General features: G+C 50.8%; 1 protein-coding gene across 2 annotated transcripts in view; it reads left to right on the top strand.

Moving 5' to 3' along the window:
* LOC139539136 (speckle-type POZ protein-like A) overlaps window positions 1-27545 on the top strand; it is a 195715-nt gene that overhangs the window by 151938 nt on the left and 16232 nt on the right. For both annotated transcript variants that reach the window (XM_071341943.1, XM_071341944.1), the window contains 4 exons: window positions 10199-10254; window positions 10379-10501; window positions 20541-20683; window positions 20771-20824. In XM_071341943.1, coding sequence (XP_071198044.1) covers window positions 10199-10254; window positions 10379-10501; window positions 20541-20683; window positions 20771-20824 — 376 coding nt within the window. The remainder of the gene's footprint in view (window positions 1-10198; window positions 10255-10378; window positions 10502-20540; window positions 20684-20770; window positions 20825-27545) is intronic.

Here is a 27545-nt window from a genome sequence, read left to right as displayed (position 1 = left end):
CTACTATCCCACCACTATTACTACACCACCACTACTACTACACCACCACTACTACTATCCCACCACTATTACTACACCACCACTACTACTACACCACCTCTACTACACCACCACTACTACTACACCACCACTACTACTACACCACTACTACTACTACACCACCACTACTACACCACCACTACTACTACACCACTACTACTACTACAACACCACCACTACTACACCACCACTACTACTACACCACCACTACTACTACACCACCACTACTACACCACCACTACTACTACACCACCACTACTACTACACCACTACTACTACTACTACACCACCACTACTACACCACCACTACTACTACTACACCACCACTACTACACCACCACTACTACTACACCACCACCACTACTACACCACCACCACTACTACACCACCACTACTACTACACCACCACTACTACTACACCACCACTACTACTACACCACCACTACTACTACACCACCACTACTACTACACCACTACTACTACACCACCACCACTACTACTACACCACCACTACTACTACACCACCACTACTAATACAACACCACCACTACTACTACACCACCACTACTACTACACCACCACCACTACTACTACACCACCACTACTACTACACCACCACTACTACTACACCACCACCACTACTACTACTACACCACCACCACTACTACTACACCACCACTACTACTACACCACCACTAATACAACACCACCACCACCACTAATACTACCCCACCACTACTACTACACCACCACTACTACTACACCACCACTAATACAACACCACCACTACTACACCACTACTACTACTACACCACCACTAATACAACACCACCACTACTACTACACCACCACTACTACTACTACACCACCACTAATACAACACCACCACTACTACTACACCACCACTACTACTACTACACCACCACTACTAATACAACACCACTACTACTACACCACCACTACTACTACACCACCACCACTACTACACCACTACTACTACTACACCACCACTAATACAACACCACTACTACTACACCACCACCACTACTACAACACCACCACTACTACTACACCACTACTACTACACCACCACCACTATTACTATCCCACCATTACTACTACACCACTACTACTACACCACCACTACTACTACACCACTACTACTATGACACTACTAATACACCATTACAACTAAACTACTAGTTCCCGTTATGTGGGAGGGCAGGAGTTTAAGGCACACAAATCCATCCTAGCAGGTAATACCCCTCCGTCCAGCAGCACCTGGTTTCTAACCCCTGACCGTAGCCCTCCCCTCCCTCTGGCTATCTCCCTTACTCTCCGTCCAGCAGTACCTGGGTTCTAATCCCCTGACCTTAGCCCTCCCCTCCCTCTGGCTATCTCCCTTACTCTCCGTCCAGCAGTACCTGGTTTCTAACCCCTGACCTTAGCCCTCCTCTCCCTTACTCTCCGTCCAGCAGTACCTGGTTTCTAACCCCTGACCGTAGCCCTCCCCTCCCTCTGTCTATCTCCCTTACTCTCCGTCCAGCAGTACCTGGTTTCTAACACCTGACCTTAGCCCTCCCCTCCCTCTGGCTATCTCCCTTACTCTCTCCGTCCAGCAGCACCTGGTTTTAATCCCCTGACCTTAGCCCTCCCCTCCCTCTGGTTATCTCCCTTACTCTCCGTCCAGCAGTACCTGGTTTCTAACCCCTGACCGTAGCCCTCCCCTCCCTCTGGCTATCTCCCTTACTCTCCGTCCAGCAGTACCTGGTTTCTAACCCCTGACCGTAGCCCTCCCCTCCCTCTGGCTATCTCCCTTACTCTCCGTCCAGCAGTACCTGGGTTCTAATCCCCTGACCTTAGCCCTCCCCTCCCTCTGGTTATCTCCCTTACTCTCCGTCCAGCAGTACCTGGGTTCTAATCCCCTGACCTTAGCCCTCCCCTCCCTCTGGCTATCTCCCGTACTCTCTGTCCAGCAGTACCTGGTTTCTAACACCTGACCGTAGCCCTCCCCTCCCTCTGGCTATCTCCCTTACTCTCCGTCCAGCAGTACCTGGGTTCTAATCCCCTGACCTTAGCCCTCCCCTCCCTCTGGCTATCTCCCTTACTCTCCGTCCAGCAGCACCTGGTTTCTAACCCCTGACCTTAGCCCTCCCCTCCCTCTGGCTATCTCCCTTACTCTCCGTCCAGCAGTACCTGGTTTCTAACCCCTGACCGTAGCCCTCCCCTCCCTCTGGCTATCTCCCTTACTCTCCGTCCAGCAGTACCTGGTTTCTAACCCCTGACCTTAGCCCTCCTCTCCCTCTGGCTATCTCCCTTACTCTCCGTCCAGCAGTACCTGGTTTCTAACACCTGACCTTAGCCCTCCCCTCCCTCTGGCTATCTCCCTTACTCTCTCCGTCCAGCAGTACCTGGGTTCTAATCCCCTGACCTTAGCCCTCCCCTCCCTCTGGCTATCTCCCTTACTCTCCGTCCAGCAGCACCTGGTTTCTAACCCCTGACCTTAGCCCTCCCCTCCTCTCTGGCTATCTCCCTTACTCTCCGTCCAGCAGTACCTGGTTTCTAACCCCTGACCGTAGCCCTCCCCTCCCTCTGGCTATCTCCCTTACTCTCCGTCCAGCAGTACCTGGTTTCTAACCCCTGACCGTAGCCCTCCCCTCCCTCTGGCTATCTCCCTTACTCTCTCCGTCCAGCAGCACCTGGTTTCTAACCCCTGACCGTAGCCCTCCCCTCCCTCTGGTTATCTCCCTTACTCTCCGTCCAGCAGTACCTGGTTTCTAACCCCTGACCGTAGCCCTCCCCTCCCTCTGGCTATCTCCCTTACTCTCCGTCCAGCAGTACCTGGTTTCTAACACCTGACCTTAGCCCTCCCCTCCCTCTGGCTATCTCCCTTACTCTCTCCGTCCAGCAGCACCTGGTTTCTAACCCCTGACCGTAGCCCTCCCCTCCCTCTGGTTATCTCCCTTACTCTCCGTCCAGCAGCACCTGGTTTCTAACCCCTGACCTTAGCCCTCCCCTCCCTCTGGCTATCTCCCTTACTCTCCGTCCAGCAGCACCTGGTTTCTAATCCCTGACCTTAGCCCTCCCCTCCCTCTGGCTATCTCCCTTACTCTCCGTCCAGCAGTACCTGGTTTCTAACCCCTGACCGTAGCTCTCCCCTCCCTCTGGCTATCTCCCTTACTCTCCGTCCAGCAGTACCTGGTTTCTAACCCCTGACCGTAGCCCTCCCCTCCCTCTGGCTATCTCCCTTACTCTCCGTCCAGCAGTACCTGGTTTCTAACCCCTGACCTTAGCCCTCCCCTCCCTCTGGCTATCTCCCTTACTCTCCGTCCAGCAGTACCTGGTTTCTAACCCCTGACCGTAGCCCTCCCCTCCCTCTGGCTATCTCCCTTACTCTCCGTCCAGCAGTACCTGGTTTCTAACCCCTGACCGTAGCCCTCCCCTCCCTCTGGCTATCTCCCTTACTCTCCGTCCAGCAGTACCTGGTTTCTAACACCTGACCGTAGCCCTCCCCTCCCTCTGGCTATCTCCCTTACTCTCCGTCCAGCAGTACCTGGGTTCTAATCCCCTGACCTTAGCCCTCCCCTCCCTCTGGCTATCTCCCTTACTCTCCGTCCAGCAGCACCTGGTTTCTAACCCCTGACCTTAGCCCTCCCCTCCCTCTGGCTATCTCCCTTACTCTCCGTCCAGCAGTACCTGGTTTCTAACCCCTGACCGTAGCCCTCCCCTCCCTCTGGCTATCTCCCTTACTCTCCGTCCAGCAGTACCTGGTTTCTAACCCCTGACCTTAGCCCTCCTCTCCCTCTGGCTATCTCCCTTACTCTCCGTCCAGCAGTACCTGGTTTCTAACACCTGACCTTAGCCCTCCCCTCCCTCTGGCTATCTCCCTTACTCTCTCCGTCCAGCAGTACCTGGGTTCTAATCCCCTGACCTTAGCCCTCCCCTCCCTCTGGCTATCTCCCTTACTCTCCGTCCAGCAGCACCTGGTTTCTAACCCCTGACCTTAGCCCTCCCCTCCTCTCTGGCTATCTCCCTTACTCTCCGTCCAGCAGTACCTGGTTTCTAACCCCTGACCGTAGCCCTCCCCTCCCTCTGGCTATCTCCCTTACTCTCCGTCCAGCAGTACCTGGTTTCTAACCCCTGACCGTAGCCCTCCCCTCCCTCTGGCTATCTCCCTTACTCTCTCCGTCCAGCAGCACCTGGTTTCTAACCCCTGACCGTAGCCCTCCCCTCCCTCTGGTTATCTCCCTTACTCTCCGTCCAGCAGTACCTGGTTTCTAACCCCTGACCGTAGCCCTCCCCTCCCTCTGGCTATCTCCCTTACTCTCCGTCCAGCAGTACCTGGTTTCTAACACCTGACCTTAGCCCTCCCCTCCCTCTGGCTATCTCCCTTACTCTCTCCGTCCAGCAGCACCTGGTTTCTAACCCCTGACCGTAGCCCTCCCCTCCCTCTGGTTATCTCCCTTACTCTCCGTCCAGCAGCACCTGGTTTCTAACCCCTGACCTTAGCCCTCCCCTCCCTCTGGCTATCTCCCTTACTCTCCGTCCAGCAGCACCTGGTTTCTAATCCCTGACCTTAGCCCTCCCCTCCCTCTGGCTATCTCCCTTACTCTCCGTCCAGCAGTACCTGGTTTCTAACCCCTGACCGTAGCTCTCCCCTCCCTCTGGCTATCTCCCTTACTCTCCGTCCAGCAGTACCTGGTTTCTAACCCCTGACCGTAGCCCTCCCCTCCCTCTGGCTATCTCCCTTACTCTCCGTCCAGCAGTACCTGGTTTCTAACCCCTGACCTTAGCCCTCCCCTCCCTCTGGCTATCTCCCTTACTCTCCGTCCAGCAGTACCTGGTTTCTAACCCCTGACCGTAGCCCTCCCCTCCCTCTGGCTATCTCCCTTACTCTCCGTCCAGCAGTACCTGGTTTCTAACCCCTGACCGTAGCCCTCCCCTCCCTCTGGCTATCTCCCTTACTCTCCGTCCAGCAGTACCTGGTTTCTAACCCCTGACCGTAGCCCTCCCCTCCCTCTGGCTATCTCCCTTACTCTCCGTCCAGCAGTACCTGGTTTCTAACCCCTGACCGTAGCCCTCCCCTCCCTCTGGCTATCTCCCTTACTCTCCGTCCAGCAGTACCTGGTTTCTAACCCCTGACCGTAGCCCTCCCCTCCCTCTGGCTATCTCCCTTACTCTCCGTCCAGCAGCACCTGGTTTCTAATCCCTGACCTTAGCCCTCCCCTCCCTCTGGCTATCTCCCTTACTCTCTCCGTCCAGCAGCACCTGGGTTTTAATCCCCTGACCTTAGCCCTCCCCTCCCTCTGGCTATCTCCCTTACTCTCCGTCCAGCAGTACCTGGTTTCTAACCCCTGACCGTAGCCCTCCCCTCCCTCTGGCTATCTCCCTTACTCTCCGTCCAGCAGTACCTGGTTTCTAACCCCTGACCTTAGCCCTCCCCTCCCTCTGGCTATCTCCCTTACTCTCCATCCAGCAGCACCTGGTTTCTAATCCCTGACCTTCGCCCTCCCCTCCCTCTGGCTATCTCCCTTACTCTCTCCGTCCAGCAGCACCTGGGTTTTAATCCCCTGACCTTAGCCCTCCCCTCCCTCTGGCTATCTCCCTTACTCTCCGTCCAGCAGTACCTGGTTTCTAACCCCTGACCGTAGCCCTCCCCTCCTTCTGGCTATCTCCCTTACTCTCCGTCCAGCAGTACCTGGTTTCTAACCCCTGACCGTAGCCCTCCCCTCCCTCTGGCTATCTCCCTTACTCTCCTTTCAGCAGTACCTGGTTTCTAACCCCTGACCGTAGCCCTCCCCTCCCTCTGGCTATCTCCCTTACTCTCCGTCCAGCAGTACCTGGTTTCTAACCCCTGACCTTAGCCCTCCCCTCCCTCTGGCTATCTCCCTTACTCTCCGTCCAGCAGTACCTGGTTTCTAACCCCTGACCGTAGCCCTCCCCTCCCTCTGGCTATCTCCCTTACTCTCCGTCCAGCAGTACCTGGTTTCTAACCCCTGACCGTAGCCCTCCCCTCCCTCTGGCTATCTCCCTTACTCTCCGTCCAGCAGTACCTGGTTTCTAACCCCTGACCTTAGCCCTCCCCTCCCTCTGGCTATCTCCCTTACTCTCCATCCAGCAGCACCTGGTTTCTAATCCCTGACCTTAGCCCTCCCCTCCCTCTGGCTATCTCCCTTACTCTCTCCGTCCAGCAGCACCTGGGTTTTAATCCCCTGACCTTAGCCCTCCCCTCCCTCTGGCTATCTCCCTTACTCTCCGTCCAGCAGTACCTGGTTTCTAACCCCTGACCGTAGCCCTCCCCTCCCTCTGGCTATCTCCCTTACTCTCCGTCCAGCAGTACCTGGTTTCTAACCCCTGACCGTCGCCCTCCCCTCCCTCTGGCTATCTCCCTTACTCTCCGTCCAGCAGTACCTGGTTTCTAACCCCTGACCTTAGCCCTCCCCTCCCTCTGGCTATCTCCCTTACTCTCTCCGTCCAGCAGTACCTGGTTTCTAACCCCTGACCGTAGCCCTCCCCTCCCTCTGGCTATCTCCCTTACTCTCCGTCCAGCAGTACCTGGTTTCTAACCCCTGACCGTAGCCCTCCCCTCCCTCTGGCTATCTCCCTTACTCTCCGTCCAGCAGTACCTGGTTTCTAACCCCTGACCGTAGCCCTCCCCTCCCTCTGGCTATCTCCCTTACTCTCCGTCCAGCAGTACCTGGTTTCTAACCCCTGACCTTAGCCCCCCCCTCCCTCTGGCTATCTCCCTTACTCTCCGTCCAGCAGTACCTGGTTTCTAACCCCTGACCGTAGCCCTCCCCTCCCTCTGGCTATCTCCCTTACTCTCTGTCCAGCAGTACCTGGTTTCTAACCCCTGACCGTAGCCCTCCCCTCCCTCTGGCTATCTCCCTTACTCTCCGTCCAGCAGCACCTGGTTTCTAATCCCTGACCTTAGCCCTCCCCTCCCTCTGGCTATCTCCCTTACTCTCTCCGTCCAGCAGCACCTGGGTTTTAATCCCCTGACCTTAGCCCCCCCCTCCCTCTGGCTATCTCCCTTACTCTCCGTCCAGCAGTACCTGGTTTCTAACCCCTGACCGTAGCCCTCCCCTCCCTCTGGCTATCTCCCTTACTCTCTGTCCAGCAGTACCTGGTTTCTAACCCCTGACCGTAGCCCTCCCCTCCCTCTGGCTATCTCCCTTACTCTCCGTCCAGCAGCACCTGGTTTCTAATCCCTGACCTTAGCCCTCCCCTCCCTCTGGCTATCTCCCTTACTCTCTCCGTCCAGCAGCACCTGGGTTTTAATCCCCTGACCGTAGCCCTCCCCTCCCTCTGGCTATCTCCCTTACTCTCCGTCCAGCAGTACCTGGTTTCTAACCCCTGACCTTAGCCCTCCCCTCCCTCTGGCTATCTCCCTTACTCTCCATCCAGCAGCACCTGGTTTCTAATCCCTGACCTTAGCCCTCCCCTCCCTCTGGCTATCTCCCTTACTCTCTCCGTCCAGCAGCACCTGGGTTTTAATCCCCTGACCTTAGCCCTCCCCTCCCTCTGGCTATCTCCCTTACTCTCCGTCCAGCAGTACCTGGTTTCTAACCCCTGACCGTAGCCCTCCCCTCCCTCTGGCTATCTCCCTTACTCTCCGTCCAGCAGTACCTGGTTTCTAACCCCTGACCGTAGCCCTCCCCTCCCTCTGGCTATCTCCCTTACTCTCCGTCCAGCAGTACCTGGTTTCTAACCCCTGACCTTAGCCCTCCCCTCCCTCTGGCTATCTCCCTTACTCTCTCCGTCCAGCAGTACCTGGTTTCTAACCCCTGACCGTAGCCCTCCCCTCCCTCTGGCTATCTCCCTTACTCTCCGTCCAGCAGTACCTGGTTTCTAACCCCTGACCGTAGCCCTCCCCTCCCTCTGGCTATCTCCCTTACTCTCCGTCCAGCAGTACCTGGTTTCTAACCCCTGACCGTAGCCCTCCCCTCCCTCTGGCTATCTCCCTTACTCTCCGTCCAGCAGTACCTGGTTTCTAACCCCTGACCTTAGCCCCCCCCTCCCTCTGGCTATCTCCCTTACTCTCCGTCCAGCAGTACCTGGTTTCTAACCCCTGACCGTAGCCCTCCCCTCCCTCTGGCTATCTCCCTTACTCTCCGTCCAGCAGTACCTGGTTTCTAACCCCTGACCGTAGCCCTCCCCTCCCTCTGGCTATCTCCCTTACTCTCCGTCCAGCAGCACCTGGTTTCTAATCCCTGACCTTAGCCCTCCCCTCCCTCTGGCTATCTCCCTTACTCTCCGTCCAGCAGTACCTGGTTTCTAACCCCTGACCGTAGCCCTCCCCTCCCTCTGGCTATCTCCCTTACTCTCTGTCCAGCAGTACCTGGTTTCTAACCCCTGACCGTAGCCCTCCCCTCCCTCTGGCTATCTCCCTTACTCTCCGTCCAGCAGCACCTGGTTTCTAATCCCTGACCTTAGCCCTCCCCTCCCTCTGGCTATCTCCCTTACTCTCTCCGTCCAGCAGCACCTGGGTTTTAATCCCCTGACCGTAGCCCTCCCCTCCCTCTGGCTATCTCCCTTACTCTCCGTCCAGCAGCACCTGGTTTCTAATCCCTGACCTTAGCCCTCCCCTCCCTCTGGCTATCTCCCTTACTCTCTCCGTCCAGCAGCACCTGGGTTTTAATCCCCTGACCTTAGCCCTCCCCTCCCTCTGGCTATCTCCCTTACTCTCCGTCCAGCAGTACCTGGTTTCTAACCCCTGACCGTAGCCCTCCCCTCCCTCTGGCTATCTCCCTTACTCTCCGTCCAGCAGTACCTGGTTTCTAACCCCTGACCGTAGCCCTCCCCTCCCTCTGGCTATCTCCCTTACTCTCCGTCCAGCAGTACCTGGTTTCTAACCCCTGACCGTAGCCCTCCCCTCCCTCTGGCTATCTCCCTTACTCTCCGTCCAGCAGTACCTGGTTTCTAACCCCTGACCGTAGCCCTCCCCTCCCTCTGGCTATCTCCCTTACTCTCCGTCCAGCAGTACCTGGTTTCTAACCCCTGACCGTAGCCCTCCCCTCCCTCTGGCTATCTCCCTTACTCTCCGTCCAGCAGCACCTGGTTTCTAACCCCTGACCTTAGCCCTCCCCTCCCTCTGGCTATCTCCCTTACTCTCCGTCCAGCAGTACCTGGTTTCTAACCCCTGACCGTAGCCCTCCCCTCCCTCTGGCTATCTCCCTTACTCTCCGTCCAGCAGTACCTGGTTTCTAACCCCTGACCGTAGCCCTCCCCTCCCTCTGGCTATCTCCCTTACTCTCCGTCCAGCAGTACCTGGTTTCTAACCCCTGACCGTAGCCCTCCCCTCCCTCTGGCTATCTCCCTTACTCTCCGTCCAGCAGTACCTGGTTTCTAACCCCTGACCGTAGCCCTCCCCTCCCTCTGGCTATCTCCCTTACTCTCCGTCCAGCAGTACCTGGTTTCTAACCCCTGACCGTAGCCCTCCCCTCCCTCTGGCTATCTCCCTTACTCTCCGTCCAGCAGCACCTGGTTTCTAACCCCTGACCTTAGCCCTCCCCTCCCTCTGGCTATCTCCCTTACTCTCCGTCCAGCAGTACCTGGTTTCTAACCCCTGACCGTATCCCTCCCCTCCCTCTGGCTATCTCCCTTACTCTCCGTCCAGCAGTACCTGGTTTCTAACCCCTGACCGTATCCCTCCCCTCCCTCTGGCTATCTCCCTTACTCTCCGTCCAGCAGTACCTGGTTTCTAACCCCTGACCGTATCCCTCCCCTCCCTCTGGCTATCTCCCTTACTCTCCGTCCAGCAGTACCTGGTTTCTAACCCCTGACCGTATCCCTCCCCTCCCTCTGGCTATCTCCCTTACTCTCCGTCCAGCAGTACCTGGTTTCTAACCCCTGACCGTATCCCTCCCCTCCCTCTGGCTATCTCCCTTACTCTCCGTCCAGCAGTACCTGGTTTCTAACCCCTGACCGTATCCCTCCCCTCCCTCTGGCTATCTCCCTTACTCTCCGTCCAGCAGTACCTGGTTTCTAACCCCTGACCGTAGCCCTCCTCTCCCTCACTCTCTCCGTCCAGCAGCACCTGGGTTTTAATCCCCTGACCCTAATTGAATATTGCCAGTAGCTGCAACATGAAAATGTGTTAATATGTTATGGGGTTTTTGCCTCGAATCTTACTGATGTTGTTGTCTTTGATTGACAGCAAGATCCCCCGTCTTTAACGCCATGTTTGAACATGAGATGGAGGAGAGTAAAAAGGTGGGTCTAGTTTTATTGACCTTTTTTATTTGACCGGAATGACCGTTCCAGAGATGAAAGATACTACCGCTTTACTCCACATAGTAGACACAGGGATTTCAAACACACTATTGTCCTGTCTCAGAACCGTGTGGACATCAGTGATGTGGAGCCAGACGTGTTTAAGGAGATGATGGGATTCATCTACACAGGGAAAGCTCCCAACCTGGACAAGATGGCCGACAACCTGCTGGCAGCTGCTGACAAAGTAAGTCATAGTGTCAGAGCTTGAATTACGTGAGGAGACTGTAACCCTACGTTCTGTGCCGTGCTTCTTTCCCACTATCCTGTACTGTTATGGGGAGATGGTGTATTTGTATTTATTAGGGCTACTCTTCCTGGGGGTTATTAGGGATGCCCATTAGCTACTCTTCCTGGGGTTTATTAGGGATCCCCATTAGCTACTCTTCCTGGGGTTTATTAGGGATCCCCATTAGCTACTCTTCCTGGGGTTTATTAGGGATCCCCATTAGCTACTCTTCCTGGGGTTTATTAGGGATGCCCATTAGCTACTCTTCCTGGGGGTTATTAGGGATGCCCATTAGCTACTCTTCCTGGGGTTTATTAGGGATCCCCATTAGCTACTCTTCCTGGGGTTTATTAGGGATCCCCATTAGCTACTCTTCCTGGGGTTTATTAGGGATCCCCATTAGCTACTCTTCCTGGGGTTTATTAGGGATCCCCATTAGCTACTCTTCCTGGGGTTTATTAGGGATGCCCATTAGCTACTCTTCCTGGGGTTTATTAGGGATCCCCATTAGCTACTCTTCCTGGGGTTTATTAGGGGTCCCCATTAGCTACTCTTCCTGGGGTTTATTAGGGATCCCCATTAGCGACTCTTCCTGGGGTTTATTAGAGATCCCCATTAGCTACTCTTCCTGGGGTTTATTAGGGATCCCCATTAGCTACTCTTCCTGGGGTTTATTAGAGATCCCCATTAGCTACTCTTCCTGGGGGTTATTAGGGATCCCCATTAGCTACTCTTCCTGGGGTTTATTAGGGATCCCCATTAGCTACTCTTCCTGGGGTTTATTAGGGATGCCCATTAGCTACTCTTCCTGGGGTTTATTAGGGATGCCCATTAGCTACTCTTCCTGGGGTTTATTAGGGATCCCCATTAGCTACTCTTCCTGGGGTTTATTAGGGATGCCCATTAGCTACTCTTCCTGGGGTTTATTAGGGATCCCCATTAGCTACTCTTCCTGGGGTTTATTAGGGATGCCCATTAGCTACTCTTCCTGGGGTTTATTAGGGATGCCCATTAGCTACTCTTCCTGGGGTTTATTAGGGATCCCCATTAGCTTCTCTTCCTGGGGTTTATTAGGGATCCCCATTAGCTACTCTTCCTGGGGTTTATTAGGGATGCCCATTAGCTACTCTTCCTGGGGTTTATTAGGGATGCCCATTAGCTACTCTTCCTGGGGTTTATTAGGGATGCCCATTAGCTACTCTTCCTGGGGTTTATTAGGGATCCCCATTAGCTACTCTTCCTGGGGTTTATTAGGGATGCCCATTAGCTACTCTTCCTGGGGTTTATTAGGGATCCCCATTAGCTACTCTTCCTGGGGTTTATTAGGGATGCCCATTAGCTACTCTTCCTGGGGTTTATTAGGGATCCCCATTAGCTACTCTTCCTGGGGTTTATTAGGGATCCCCATTAGCTACTCTTCCTGGGGTTTATTAGGGATGCCCATTAGCTACTCTTCCTGGGGTTTATTAGGGATCCCCATTAGCTACTCTTCCTGGGGTTTATTAGGGATCCCCATTAGCTACTCTTCCTGGGGTTTATTAGGGATCCCCATTAGCTACTCTTCCTGGGGTTTATTAGGGATCCCCATTAGCTACTCTTCCTGGGGTTTATTAGGGATGCCCATTAGCTACTCTTCCTGGGGTTTATTAGGGATCCCCATTAGCTACTCTTCCTGGGGTTTATTAGGGATGCCCATTAGCTACTCTTCCTGGGGTTTATTAGGGATCCCCATTAGCTACTCTTCCTGGGGTTTATTAGGGATCCCCATTAGCTACTCTTCCTGGGGTTTACTAGGATTCCCCATTAGCTACTCTTCCTGGGGTTTATTAGGGATCCCCATTAGCTACTCTTCCTGGGGGTTATTAGGGATCCCCATTAGCTACTCTTCCTGGGGTTTATTAGGGATCCCCATTAGCTACTCTTCCTGGGGTTTATTAGGGTTCCCCATTAGCTACTCTTCCTGGGGTTTATTAGGGATCCCCATTAGCTACTCTTCCCTCTTTACTCTACCGACATGTACATATTACCTCTACACCGGTGCCCCGCACATTAACTCATTACCCCCTGTATATAGCCTCCACATTGACTCTGTACCGTAATACCCTGTATATAGCATCCACATTGACTCTGTACCGGTACCCCCTGTATATAGCCTCCACATTGACTCTGTACCGGTAACCCCTGTATATAGCCTCCACATTGACTCTGTACCGGTACTCCCTGTATATAGCCTCCACATTGACTCCGTACCGGTACCCCCTGTATATAGTCTCCACATTAACTCTGTACCGTAACACCCTGTATATAGCCTCAACATTGACTCTGTACCGGTACACCCTGTATATAGCCTCCACATTGACTCTGTACCGTAACATCCTGTATATAGCTTCCACATTGACTCTGTACCGGTACACATTGTATATAGCCTCCACATTGACTCTGTACCGGTACACCCTGTATATAGCCTCCACATTGAATCTGTACCGTAATACCCTGTATATAGCCTCCACATTGACTCTGTACCGGTACCCCCTGTATATAGCCTCCACATTGACTCTGTACCGGTACACCCTGTATATAGCCTCCACATTGACTCTGTACCGTAACACCCTGTATGTAGCCTCCACATTGACTCTGTACCGTAACACCCTGTATATAGCCTCCACATTGACTCTGTACCGTAACACCCTGTATATAGCCTCCACCTTGACTCTGTACCGTAATACCCTGTATATAGCCTCCACATTGACTGTACCGGTACCCCCTGTATATAGCCTCCACATTGACTCTGTACCGGTACCCCCTGTATATAGCTTCCACATTGACTCTGTACCGTAACACCCTGTATATAGCCTCCACATTGACTCTGTACCGGTACACCCTGTATATAGCCTCCACATTGACTCTGTACCGTAATACCCTTTATATAGCCTCCACATTGACTCTGTACCGTAACACCCTGTATATAGCCTCCACGTTGACTCTGTACCATAACACCCTGTATATAGCCTCCACATTGACTCTGTACTGGTACACCCTGTATATAGCCTCCACATTGAATCTGTACCGTAATACCCTGTATATAGCCTCCACATTGACTCTGTACCGGTACACCCTGTATATAGCCTCCACATTGACTCTGTACCGGTACACCCTGTATATAGCCTCCACATTGACTCTGTACCGGTACACCCTGTATATAGCCTCCACATTGACTCTGTACCGGTACACCCTGTATATAGCCTCCACATTGACTCTGTACCGGTACACCCTGTATATAGCCTCCACATTGACTCTGTACCGTAATACCCTGTATATAGCCTCCACATTGACTCTGTACCGTAATACCCTGTATATAGCTTCCACATTGACTCTGTACCGTAACACCCTGTATATAGCCTCCACATTGAATCTGTACCGTAATACCCTGTATATAGCTTCCATTTACATTTACATTTAAGTCATTTAGCAGACGCTCTTCCACATTGACTCTGTACCGTAATACCCTGTATATAGCCTCCACATTGACTCTGTACCGGTACACCCTGTATATAGCCTCCACATTGACTCTGTACCGGTACCCCCTGTATATAGCCTCCACATTGACTCTGTACCGTAACACCCTGTATATAGTCTCCACATTGACTCTGTACCGGTACACCCTGTATATAGCCTCCACATTGACTCTGTACTGGTATACCCTGTATATAGCCTCCACATTGACTCTGTACCGGTACCCCCTGTATATAGCCTCCACATTGACTCTGTACCGGTACACCCTGTATATAGCCTCCACATTGACTCTGTACCGTAACACCCTGTATGTAGCCTCCACATTGACTCTGTACCGTAACACCCTGTATATAGCCTCCACATTGACTCTGTACCGTAACACCCTGTATATAGCCTCCACCTTGACTCTGTACCGTAATACCCTGTATATAGCCTCCACATTGACTGTACCGGTACCCCCTGTATATAGCATCCACATTGACTCTGTACCGGTACCCCCTGTATATAGCTTCCACATTGACTCTGTACCGTAACACCCTGTATATAGCCTCCACATTGACTCTGTACCGGTACACCCTGTATATAGCCTCCACATTGACTCTGTACCGTAATACCCTTTATATAGCCTCCACATTGACTCTGTACCGTAACACCCTGTATATAGCCTCCACGTTGACTCTGTACCATAACACCCTGTATATAGCCTCCACATTGACTCTGTACTGGTACACCCTGTATATAGCCTCCACATTGAATCTGTACCGTAATACCCTGTATATAGCCTCCACATTGACTCTGTACCGGTACACCCTGTATATATCCTCCACATTGACTCTGTACCGGTACACCCTGTATATAGCCTCCACATTGACTCTGTACCGGTACACCCTGTATATAGCCTCCACATTGACTCTGTACCGGTACACCCTGTATATAGCCTCCACATTGACTCTGTACCGGTACACCCTGTATATAGCCTCCACATTGACTCTGTACCGTAATACCCTGTATATAGCCTCCACATTGACTCTGTACCGTAATACCCTGTATATAGCTTCCACATTGACTCTGTACCGTAACACCCTGTATATAGCCTCCACATTGAATCTGTACCGTAATACCCTGTATATAGCTTCCATTTACATTTACATTTAAGTCATTTAGCAGACGCTCTTCCACATTGACTCTGTACCGTAATACCCTGTATATAGCCTCCACATTGACTCTGTACCGGTACACCCTGTATATAGCCTCCACATTGACTCTGTACCGGTACCCCCTGTATATAGCCTCCACATTGACTCTGTACCGTAACACCCTGTATATAGTCTCCACATTGACTCTGTACCGGTACACCCTGTATATAGCCTCCACATTGACTCTGTACTGGTATACCCTGTATATAGTCTCCACATTGACTCTGTACCGTAACACCCTGTATATAGTCTCCACATTGACTCTGTACCGGTACACCCTGTATATAGCCTCCACATTGACTCTGTACCGTAATACCCTGTATATAGCCTCCACATTGACTCTGTACCGGTACACCCTGTATATAGCCTCCACATTGACTCTGTACCGGTATACCCTGTATATAGCCTCCACATTGACTCTGTACCGGTACACCCTGTATATAGGCTCCACATTGACTCTGTACCGTAATACCCTGTATATAGCCTCCACATTGACTCTGTACCGGTACCCCCTGTATATAGCCTCCACATTGACTCTGTACCGGTACACGCTGTATATAGCCTCCACATTGACTCTGTACCGTAACACCCTGTATGTAGCCTCCACATTGACTCTGTACCGTAACACCCTGTATATAGCCTCCACATTGAATCTGTACCGTAACACCGTGTATATAGCCTCCACATTGACTCTGTACCGGTACACCCTGTATATAGCCTCCACATTGAATCTGTACCGTAATACCCTGTATATAGCCTCCACATTGACTATGTACCAGTACACCCTGTATATAGCCTCCACATTGACTCTGTACCGTAATACCCTGTATATAGCCTCCACATTGACTCTGTACCGTACCCCCTGTATATAGCTTCCACATTGACGCTGTACCGTAATACCCTGTATATAGCCTCCACATTGACTCTGTACCGTAACACCCTGTATATAGCCTCCACATTGACTCTGTACCGTAACCCCCTGTATATAGCTTCCACATTGACTCTGTACCGTAACACCCTGTATATAGCCTCCACATTGACTCTGTACCGTAATTCCCTGTATATAGCCCCACTATTGTTATTTACTGCTGCTCTTTAATTATTTGTTTTTCTTAACTCTTACTTTTTTAGGTATTTTTCTTAAAACTTCATTGTTGGTTAAGGGTTGTAAGTAAGCATTTCACTGTAAGGTCTACACCTGTTGTATTCGGCGCGTGACAAATACAATTTGATTTGAAGTCTAACAAGACAGTCCCCACAATCTTTTTATCATCAATTTTTCTCAGCCAATCATCAGTCATTTGTGTAAGTGCTGTGCTGTGCTTGTTGATTGTCCTTCTCTAGAAGCGTGCTGAAAGTCTGTTGTCAATTTGTTTACTGTGAAATAGCATTGTATCTGGTCAAACACCATTTTTCCCCAGAAGTGTACGAAGGATTGGTAACAGGCTGATTTGAGCCAGTAAAGGGGGCTTTTTCTATTCTTAGGTAGCAGAATGACTTTAGCTTCCCTCCAGGCCTGAGGGCACACAGTCTCTAGTAGGTTTAAATTGAAGATGTGGCAAATAGGAGTGGCAATATCGTCTGCTATTATCCTCAGTAATTTTCCATCCAAGTTGTCAGACCCTGGTGGCTTGTCATTGCTGATAGACAATACCTCTTCCACTCTCACTTTACGGAATTCAAAGTAATTTGGTCAGATATACTTGGATGTGTAGTGTCAGCGTTTGTTGCTGACATGTCATCCCTAAGTTTGCTTATCTTGCCAATGGAAAAGTCATGAAAGTAGTTGGTAATATCAGTGGTCTTTGTGATGAATGAGCTATCTGATTCAATGAGCCATCTGATTCAATGAGCCATCTGATTCAATGAGCCGTCTGATTCATTGAGCCATCTGATTCAATGAATGATGGAGCTGAGTTGGCTTTTTTCCCAAAATGTAATTTAAGAAAAAGCTTTTTACTATCAGTCTTTGTTTCATACTATAGTTTATTTTTATTCAGTTTTGTCACATGATTTCTTAATTTGCAGTATGTTTGCCAATCAGTTGGGCAGCCAGACTTATTTGCCATACCTTTTGCCTCGTCCCTCTCAACCATTCCATTTTTCAATTCCTCATCAATCCACAGGGATTTAACAGTTTTTACAGTCATTGGGTCGCGTGCTTATTAGTAACTGGAATAAGTAGTTTCATAAATGTGTCAAGTGCAGCGTCTGGTTGCTCCTCATTACACACCACAGACCAGCAGCGTCTGGTTGCTCCTCATTACACACCACAGACCAGCAAATATTCTATACATCATCAACATATGAATCATTATAAAACTTATTGTATGACCTCTTATACACTATATTAGGCCTAGATATGGCTACTATAGCTAATTTCTGCAGCATTAGTAAAGATGTGATTAATACAGGATTTAATTCCTGTGCTGTTTGTAACGACCCTGGTAGGTTGACTGATGACCTGAACCAGGTTGCAGGCACTGGTTACAGTTTGAAGCTTTTTCTTGAGTGGGCAGCTTGATGAAAGCCAGTCAATATTTAAATCACCCAGAAAATATACCTCTCTGTTGATATCACATACATTATCAAGCATTTCACACATATTATCCAGATACTGACTGTTAGCACTTGGTGGTCTATAGCAGCTTCCCACCAGAATGGGCTTTAGGTGAGGCAGATTAACCTGTAGCCATATTACTTCAACAGTATTTAACATTAGATCGTCTCTAAGCTTTACAGGAATGTGGTTCTGAATATAGACCGCAACACATCCCCGTTGGCATTTCTGTCTTTTCGGTAAATGTTATAACCATGTATTGCTACCACTGTATCATCAAAGGTGTTATCTAAGAGAGTTTCAGAGATAGTCAGAATATGAATGTCGTCTGTTACAAGCATGTTTTCAACTTCATAGACCTTGGTTCTTAATATGGGATATTTTTTAGCACTTTTCCTCGTTGCTTGATTGTTTTAATGCTTTACTGGGATACTTATCATAAGTAGACTTACTCATGTTATTTACATTGGAGCTGATAGTGCAGGGTGAGCTACTATTGCACACCGCCTCAGTGTTAACAGTGGTCTTCCTCCTAGGACACCACCTCAGTGTTAACAGTGGTCTTCCTCCTAGGACACACCACCTCAGTGTTAACAGTGATCTTACTCCTAGGACACACCGCCTCAGTGTTAACAGTGGTCTTCCTACTAGGGCACACCACCTCAGTGGTCTTCCTACTAGAACACACCACCTCAGTGTTAACAGTGGTCTTCCTCCTAGGACACACCACCTCAGTGTTAACAATGGTCTTCCTACTAGGACACACCACCTCAGTGTAACTCTGGTTCATCGGCTCATGATTACTGCATCCAATAGCTGTAGGATTAACAAAGGTATTCAGGGGGACATAAGTTAATTTACTTACATTGTGTCTGCCAACGCCCTAGGATAATGTACTTTTAATGCAGCATTATGACAACTCATTGTCACAATGGTAGGGATTAACTGAGCTGGTCCTGGATCATTTACCAGTCATTGTTTCAACGCAGCCTTGAAATGCGTGGATAGAGTCCAGGAGCCAAGATGATTGTAACCCTAAAATCAATTTTTATTTTTTTAATGCGCCGAATACAACAGGTGTAGACCTTACAGTGAAATGCCGACTTACAACCCTTAACCAACAATGTAGTTTTAAGAAAAATAAGAGATAAGAATAATTTAAGAACAGCAGTAAAATATCAATAGCGGGGCTAAAAAGAAGGGTATTACGGTACAGAGTCAATGTGGAGGCTATATACAGGGTGTACCGGTACAGAGTCAATGTGGAGGCTATATACAGGGTATTACTGTACAGAGTCAATATACAGGGTATTACGGTACAGAGTCAATGTGGAGGCTATATACAGGGCATTACGGTACAGAGTCAATGTAGAGGCTATATACAGGGTATTACTGTACAGAGTCAATGTGGAAGCTATATACAGGGTATTACGGTACAGAGTCAATGTGGAGGCTATATACAGGGTATTACGGTACAGAGTCAATGTAGAGGCTATATACAGGGTATTACGTTGTGGAGGCTATATACAGGGGTTACCGGTACAGAGTCAATGTGGAGGCTATATACTGGGTATTACGGTACAGAGTCAATGTGGAGGCTATATACAGGGGTTACCGGTACAGAGTCAATGTAGAGGCTATATACTGGGGTTACCGGTACACAGTTAATGTGGAGGCTATATACAGGGGGTACCGGTACAGAGTCAATGTGGAGGCTATATACAGGGTTTACCGGTACAGAGTCAATGTGGAGGCTATATACACAGTGTTATGGTACAGAGTCAATGTGGAGGCTATATACAGGGCATTACGGTACAGAGTCGATGTGGTCCCGTGTGGCTCAGTTGGTAGAGCATGGCGCTTGCAACGCCAGGGTTGTGGGTTCATTCTCCACGGGGGGACCAGGATGAATATGTATGAACTTTCCAATTTGTAAGTCGCTCTGGATAAGAGCGTCTGCTAAATGACTTAAATGTAAATGTAAATGTGAGGCTATATACAGGGTATTACGGTACAGAGTCGATATACAGGGTTTTACGGTACAGAGTCAATGTGGAGGCTATATACAGGGTTTACCGGTACAGAGTCAATTTACAGGGTATTACGGTACAGAGTCGATATACAGGGTTTTACGGTACAGAGTCAATGTGGAGGCTATATACAGGGTATTACGGTACAGAGTCAATGTGGAGGCTATATACAGGGTATTACGGTACAGAGTCAATGTAGAGGCTATATACAGGGTATTACGTTGTGGAGGCTATATACAGGGGTTACCGGTACAGAGTCAATGTGGAGGCTATATACTGGGTATTACGGTACAGAGTCAATGTGGAGGCTATATACAGGGGTTACCGGTACAGAGTCAATGTAGAGGCTATATACAGGGGGTACCGGTACAGAGTCAATGTGGAGGCTATATACAGGGGGTACCGGTACAGAGTCAATGTGGAGGCTATATACACAGTGTTATGGTACAGAGTCAATGTGGAGGCTATATACAGGGCATTACGGTACAGAGTCAACGTGGAGGCTATATACAGGGTTTACCGGTACAGAGTCAATGTGGAGGCTATATACACAGTGTTACGGTACAGAGTCAATGTGGAGGCTATATACAGGGTATTACGGTACAGAGTCAATTCTCTTCTCTCCCAGTACACTGTTAGACTGTGTTATTCTTCTATTCAGACCGTTCTGACCCCTAACCACCCTCTCTCTCCACCAGTATGCCTTGGAGCGTTTAAAGGTGATGTGTGAAGAGGCTCTGTGCAACAGCCTCTCTGTGGAGAACGTGGCTGATACCCTCATCCTGGCGGATTTACACAGTGCCGAGCAGCTCAAAGCACAAGCCATAGATTTTATCAACAGGCAAGTATCTGTAGAAAGTCCCAGTGATGAATCCCTCCTGCCAGCCGTGTTTACTTTCTCTCAGCGCTGCTCTGTTATCTCCTGTAGGTGCAGCGTCCTCCGACAGCTGGGCTGTAAAGATGGGAAAAACTGGAATTGCAAGTATGGGCACACCACCTTATAATAATAATAATAGGGAGTATGTAACTAGCTGATATACATGTGACACCAGCTTCATAACAAACGTATCTCTTCCAAAGATAATTCATTGTTTTAGCCTCAGAGCCAGGCAGGGGGGGGAGGGAGTGAGCCAGGCAGGGGGAGTGAGCCAGGCAGGGGGGGAGAGGGAGAGAGCCAGGCAGGGGGGGAGAGGGAGTGAGCCAGGCAGGGGGAGTGAGCCGGGGAGAGGGAGTGAGCCAGGCAGGGGGGGAGAGGGAGAGAGAGTGAGCCAGGCAGGGGGGGAGAGGGAGAGAGAGTGAGAGTGAGCCAGGCAGGCCGGGTGGGAGAGGGAGAGAGAGTGAGCCAGGCAGGCCGGGTGGGAGAGGGAGAGAGAGTGAGCCAGGCAGGCCGGGTGGGAGAGGGAGAGAGAGTGAGCCAGGCAGGCCGGGTGGGAGAGGGAGAGAGAGTGAGCCAGGCAGGGGGGGGGGAAGAGAGTGAGTCAGGCAGGGGGGAGAGGGAGAGAGAGAGTGAGCCAGGCAGGGGGGGAGAGGGAGTGAGCCAGGCAGGGGGGGAGAGGGAGAGAGCCAGGCAGGCCGGGTGGGAGAGGGAGTGAGCCAGGCAGGCCGGGTGGGAGAGGGAGAGAGAGTGAGCCAGGCAGGCAGGGTGGGAGAGAGAGTGAGCCAGACAGGCAGGGGGGGAGAGGGAGAGAGAGTGAGCCAGGCAGGCAGGGGGGGAGAGAGAGTGAGCCAGCCAGGCAGGGGGGGAGAGAGAGTGAGCCAGGCAGGGGGAGGGGGGAGTGAGCCAGGCAGGGGGGGAGTGAGCCAGGCAGGGGGGGAGAGGGAGAGAGAGTGAGCCAGGCAGGGGGGGAGTGAGCCAGGCAGGGGGGGAGAGGGAGAGAGAGTGAGCCAGGCAGGGGGGGGGGGGGGGGGAGTCAGGCAGGGGGGAGAGAGAAAGTGAGCCAGGCAGGGGGGGAGAGGGAGAGAGAGCCAGGCAGGGATGGAGAGGGAGAGAGAGAGTGAGCCAGGCAGGGAGGGAGAGAGAGAGTGAGCCAGGCAGGGGGGGAGAGGGAGTGAGCCAGGCAGGGGGGGAGAGGGAGTGAGCCAGGCAGGGGGGGAGAGGGAGTGAGCCAGGCAGGGGGGGAGAGGGAGAGAGAGTGAGCCAGGCAGGGGGGGAGAGGGAGAGAGAAAGTGAGCCAGGCAGGGAGGGAGAGAGAGAGTGAGCCAGGCAGGGGGGAGGGGGGGGGAGTGAGCCAGTTAGGGGGGGGGGGGAGTGAGCCAGGCAGGGAGGGAGAGAGTGAGCCAGGCAGGGAGGGAGAGAGTGAGCCAGGCAGGGAGGGAGAGAGAGAGTGAGCCAGGCAGGGAGGGAGAGAGAGAGTGAGCCAGGCAGGGGGGGGAGAGAGAGTGAGCCAGGCAGGGGGGGAGAGAGAGTGAGCCAGGCAGGGGGGGAGAGGGAGAGAGAGTGAGCCAGGCAGGGGGGGAGAGAGAGTGAGCCAGGCAGAGGGGAGAGAGAGTGAGCCAGGCAGGGGGGGAGAGGGAGAGAGCAAGGCAGGGGGGGAGAGGGAGTGAGCCAGGCAGGGGGGAGAGGGAGAGAGAGTGAGCCAGGCAGGCCGGGTGGGAGAGGGAGAGAGAGTGCACCAGGCATGGGGGGAGAGGGAGAGAGTGAGCCAGGCAGGGGGGGGAGAGGGAGAGAGAGAGCCAGGCAGGGGGGGAGAGGGAGAGGGAGAGCCAGGCAGGGTGGGAGAGAGTGAGCCAGGCAGGGGGGGAGAGGGAGAGAGTGAGCCAGGCAAGGGGGGAAAGGGAGAGAGAGTGAGCCAGGCAGGGGGGGAGAGGGAGAGAGAGTGCGCCAGGCAGGGGGGGAGAGAGAGTGAGCCAGGCAAGGGGGGAGAGGGAGAGAGAGTGAGCCAGGCAGGGGGGGAGAGGGAGAGAGCCGGGCAGGGGGGAGAGAGGGAGAGAGAGTGAGCCAGGCAGGGGGGGAGAGATTAATAGACTACCTGGATGGGGAGAGAGATTAATAGACTACCTGGATGGGGAGAGAGATTAATAGACTACCTGGATGGGGAGAGAGATTAATATACTACCTGGATGGGGAGAGAGATTAATAGACTACCTGGATGGGATGGGGAGAGAGATTAATAGACTACCTGGATGGGGAGAGAGATTAATAGAATACCTGGATGGGGAGAGAGATTAATAGACTACCTGGATGGGATGGGGAGAGATTAATAGACTACCTGGATGGGGAGAGATTAATAGACTACCTGGATGGGGAGAGAGATTAATAGACTACCTGGATGGGATGGGGAGAGATTAATATACTACCTGGATGGGGAGAGAGATTAATAGACTACCTGGATGGGATGGGGAGAGAGATTAATATACTACCTGGATGGGGAGAGAGATTAATAGACTACCTGGATGGGATGGGGAGAGATTAATAGACTACCTGGATGGGGAGAGATTAATAGACTACCTGGATGGGGAGAGAGATTAATAGACTACCTGGATGGGATGGGGAGAGATTAATATACTACCTGGATGGGGAGAGAGATTAATATACTACCTGGATGGGGAGAGATTAATAGACTACCTGGATGGGATGGGGAGAGATTAATAGACTACCTGGATGGGGAGAGAGATTAATAGACTACCTGGATGGGATGGGGAGAGATGAATAGACTACCTGGATGGGGAGAGAGATTAATATACTACCTGGATGGGGAGAGATTAATAGACTACCTGGATGGGATGGGGAGAGATTAATAGACTACCTGGATGGGGAGAGAGATTAATAGACTACCTGGATGGGATGGGGGGAGAGATTAATATACTACCTGGATGGGGAGAGAGATTAATAGACTACCTGGATGGGATGGGGAGAGATTAATAGACTACCTGGATGGGATGGGGAGAGATTAATAGACTACCTGGATGGGATGGGGAGAGATTAATAGACTACCTGGATGGGATGGGGAGAGATTAATAGACTACCTGGATGGGGAGAGATTAATAGACTACCTGGATGGGGGGAGAGATTAATAGACTACCTGGATGGGGAGAGAGATTAATAGACTACCTGGATGGGGAGAGAGATTAATAGACTACCTGGATGGGGAGAGAGATTAATAGACTACCTGGATGGGATGGGGAGAGATTAATAGACTACCTGGATGGGGAGAGAGATTAATAGACTACCTGGATGGGGGGAGAGATTAATAGACTACCTGGATGGGATGGGGGGAGATTAATAGACTACCTGGATGGGATGGGGAGAGAGATTAATAGACTACCTGGATGGGGAGAGAGATTAATAGACTACCTGGATGGGGAGAGATTAATAGACTACCTGGATGGGGAGAGAGATGAATAGACTACCTGGATGAGGAGAGAGATTAATAGACTACCTGGATGGGGAGAGAGATTAATAGACTACCTGGATGGGATGGGGAGAGATTAATAGACTACCTGGATGGGGAGAGAGATTAATAGACTACCTGGATGGGGGGAGAGATTAATAGACTACCTGGATGGGATGGGGAGAGAGATTAATAGACTACCTGGATGGGGAGAGAGATTAATAGACTACCTGGATGAGGAGAGAGATTAATAGACTACCTGGATGGGGAGAGAGATTAATAGACTACCTGGATGGGGAGAGAGATTAATAGACTACCTGGATGGGATGGGGAGAGATTAATAGACTACCTGGATGGGGAGAGAGATTAATAGACTACCTGGATGGGGAGAGAGATTAATAGACTACCTGGATGGGGAGAGAGATTAATAGACTACCTGGATGGGATGGGGAGAGATTAATAGACTACCTGGATGGGGAGAGAGATTAATATACTACCTGGATGGGGTGATATTAATAGACTACCTGGATGGGATGGGGGGAGATTAATAGACTACCTGGATGGGGAGAGAGATTAATAGACTACCTGGATGGGATGGGGAGAGATTAATAGACTACCTGGATGGGGAGAGATTAATAGACTACCTGCATGGGGAGAGATTAATAGACTACCTGGATGGGGAGAGAGATTAATAGACTACCTGGATGGGATGGGGAGAGATTAATAGACTACCTGGATGGGATGGGGAGAGATTAATAGACTACCTGGATGGGATGGGGGGAGAGATTAATAGACTACCTGGATGGGGAGAGATTAATAGACTACCTGGATGGGATGGAGAGAGATTAATAGACTACCTGGATGGGGAGAGATTAATAGACTACCTGGATGGGGGGAGAGATTAATAGACTACCTGGATGGGGAGAGATTAATAGACTACCTGGATGGGGAGAGAGATTAATAGACTACCTGGATGGGGAGAGAGATTAATAGACTACCTGGATGGGGAGAGATTAATAGACTACCTGGATGGGATGGGGAGAGAGATTAATAGACTACCTGGATGGGGAGAGAGATTAATAGACTACCTGGATGGGGAGAGATTAATAGACTACCTGGATGGGATGGGGAGAGAGATTAATAGACTACCTGGATGGGATGGGGAGAGATTAATAGACTACCTGGATGGGGAGAGAGATTAATAGACTACCTGGATTGGATGGGGAGAGATATTAATAGACTACCTGGATGGGGAGAGAGATTAATAGACTACCTGGATGGGGAGAGATTAATAGACTACCTGGATGGGATGGGGAGAGAGATTAATAGACTACCTGGATGGGATGGGGAGAGATTAATAGACTACCTGGATGGGGAGAGAGATTAATAGACTACCTGGATGGGGAGAGATTAATAGACTACCTGGATGGGGAGAGAGATTAATAGACTACCTGGATGGGGAGAGATTAATAGACTACCTGGATGGGATGGGGAGAGATTAATAGACTACCTGGATGGGGAGAGAGATTAATAGACTACCTGGATGGGGAGAGATTAATAGACTACCTGGATGGGGGGAGAGATTAATAGACTACCTGGATGGGATGGGGAGAGAGATTAATAGACTACCTGGATGGGATGGGGAGAGAGATTAATAGACTACCTGGATGGGATGGGGAGAGAGATTAATAGACTACCTGGATGGGGAGAGAGATTAATAGACTACCTGGATGGGATGGGGAGAGAGATTAATAGACTACCTGGATGGGATGGGGGGAGAGATTAATAGACTACCTGGATGGGATGGGGAGAGAGATTAATAGACTACCTGGATGGGATGGGGAGAGAGATTAATAGACTACCTGGATGGGGAGAGAGATTAATAGACTACCTGGATGGGATGGGGAGAGATTAATAGACTACCTGGATGGGGGGAGAGATGAATAGACTACCTGGATGGGGAGAGAGATTAATAGACTACCTGGATGGGGAGAGAGATTAATAGACTACCTGGATGGGATGGAGAGAGAGATTAATAGACTACCTGGATGGGATGGGGAGAGAGATTAATAGACTACCTGGATGGGATGGGGAGAGAGATTAATAGACTACCTGGATGGGGGGAGAGATTAATAGACTACCTGGATGGGGAGAGATTAATAGACTACCTGGATGGGGAGAGAGATTAATAGACTACCTGAATGGGAGGAGGGAGAGAGATTAATAGACTACCTGGATGGGATGAGAGATTAATAGACTACCTGGATGGGATGGGGGGAGAGATTAATAGACTACCTGGATGGGGGGAGAGATTAATAGACTACCTGGATGGGGAGAGAGATTAATAGACTACCTGGATGGGATGGGGGGAGAGATGAATAGACTACCTGGATGGGGGGAGAGATGAATAGACTACCTGGATGGGGGGAGAGATTAATAGACTACCTGGATGGGGAGAGAGATTAATAGACTACCTGGATGGGATGGGGAGAGATTAATAGACTACCTGGATGGGATGGGGAGAGAGATGAATAGACTACCTGGATGGGATGGGGAGAGATTAATAGACTACCTGGATGGGATGGGGAGAGAGATTAATAGACTACCTGGATGGGATGAGGAGAGAGATTAATAGACTACCTGAATGGGATGGGGAGAGAGATTAATATACTACCTGGATGGAGAGAGAGATTAATAGACTACCTGGATGGGATGGGGAGAGAGATTAATATACTACCTGGATGGAGAGAGAGATTAATAGACTACCTGGATGGGATGGGGAGAGAGATTAATAGACTACCTGGATGGGATGAAGAGAGATTAATAGACTGTCTGGATGGGATGGGGAGAGATTAATAGACTACCTGGATGGAGAGAGAGATTAATAGACTACCTGGATGGAGAGAGAGATTAATAGACTACCTGGATGGGGAGAGAGATTAATAGACTACCTGGATGGGATGGGGAGAGATTAATAGACTACCTGGATGGGATGGGGAGAGAGATGAATAGACTACCTGGATGGAGAGAGAGATTAATAGACTACCTGGATGGGGAGAGAGATTAATAGACTACCTGGATGGGATGGGGAGAGATTAATAGACTACCTGGATGGAGAGAGAGATTAATAGACTACCTGGATGGAGAGAGAGATTAATAGACTACCTGGATGGGGAGAGAGATTAATAGACTACCTGGATGGGATGGGGAGAGATTAATAGACTCCCTGGATGGGATGGGGAGAGAGATTAATAGACTACCTGGATGGGATGAGGAGAGAGATTAATAGACTACCTGGATGGGATGAGGAGAGAGATTAATAGACTACCTGGATGGGATGGGGAGAGAGATTAATAGACTACCTGGATGGGA

Source organism: Salvelinus alpinus, chromosome 14 (genome assembly GCF_045679555.1).
Source record: "Salvelinus alpinus chromosome 14, SLU_Salpinus.1, whole genome shotgun sequence".
Classification (NCBI taxonomy): Eukaryota; Metazoa; Chordata; class Actinopteri; order Salmoniformes; family Salmonidae; genus Salvelinus; species Salvelinus alpinus.
This window is presented reverse-complemented; position numbering and strand designations above follow the sequence as displayed.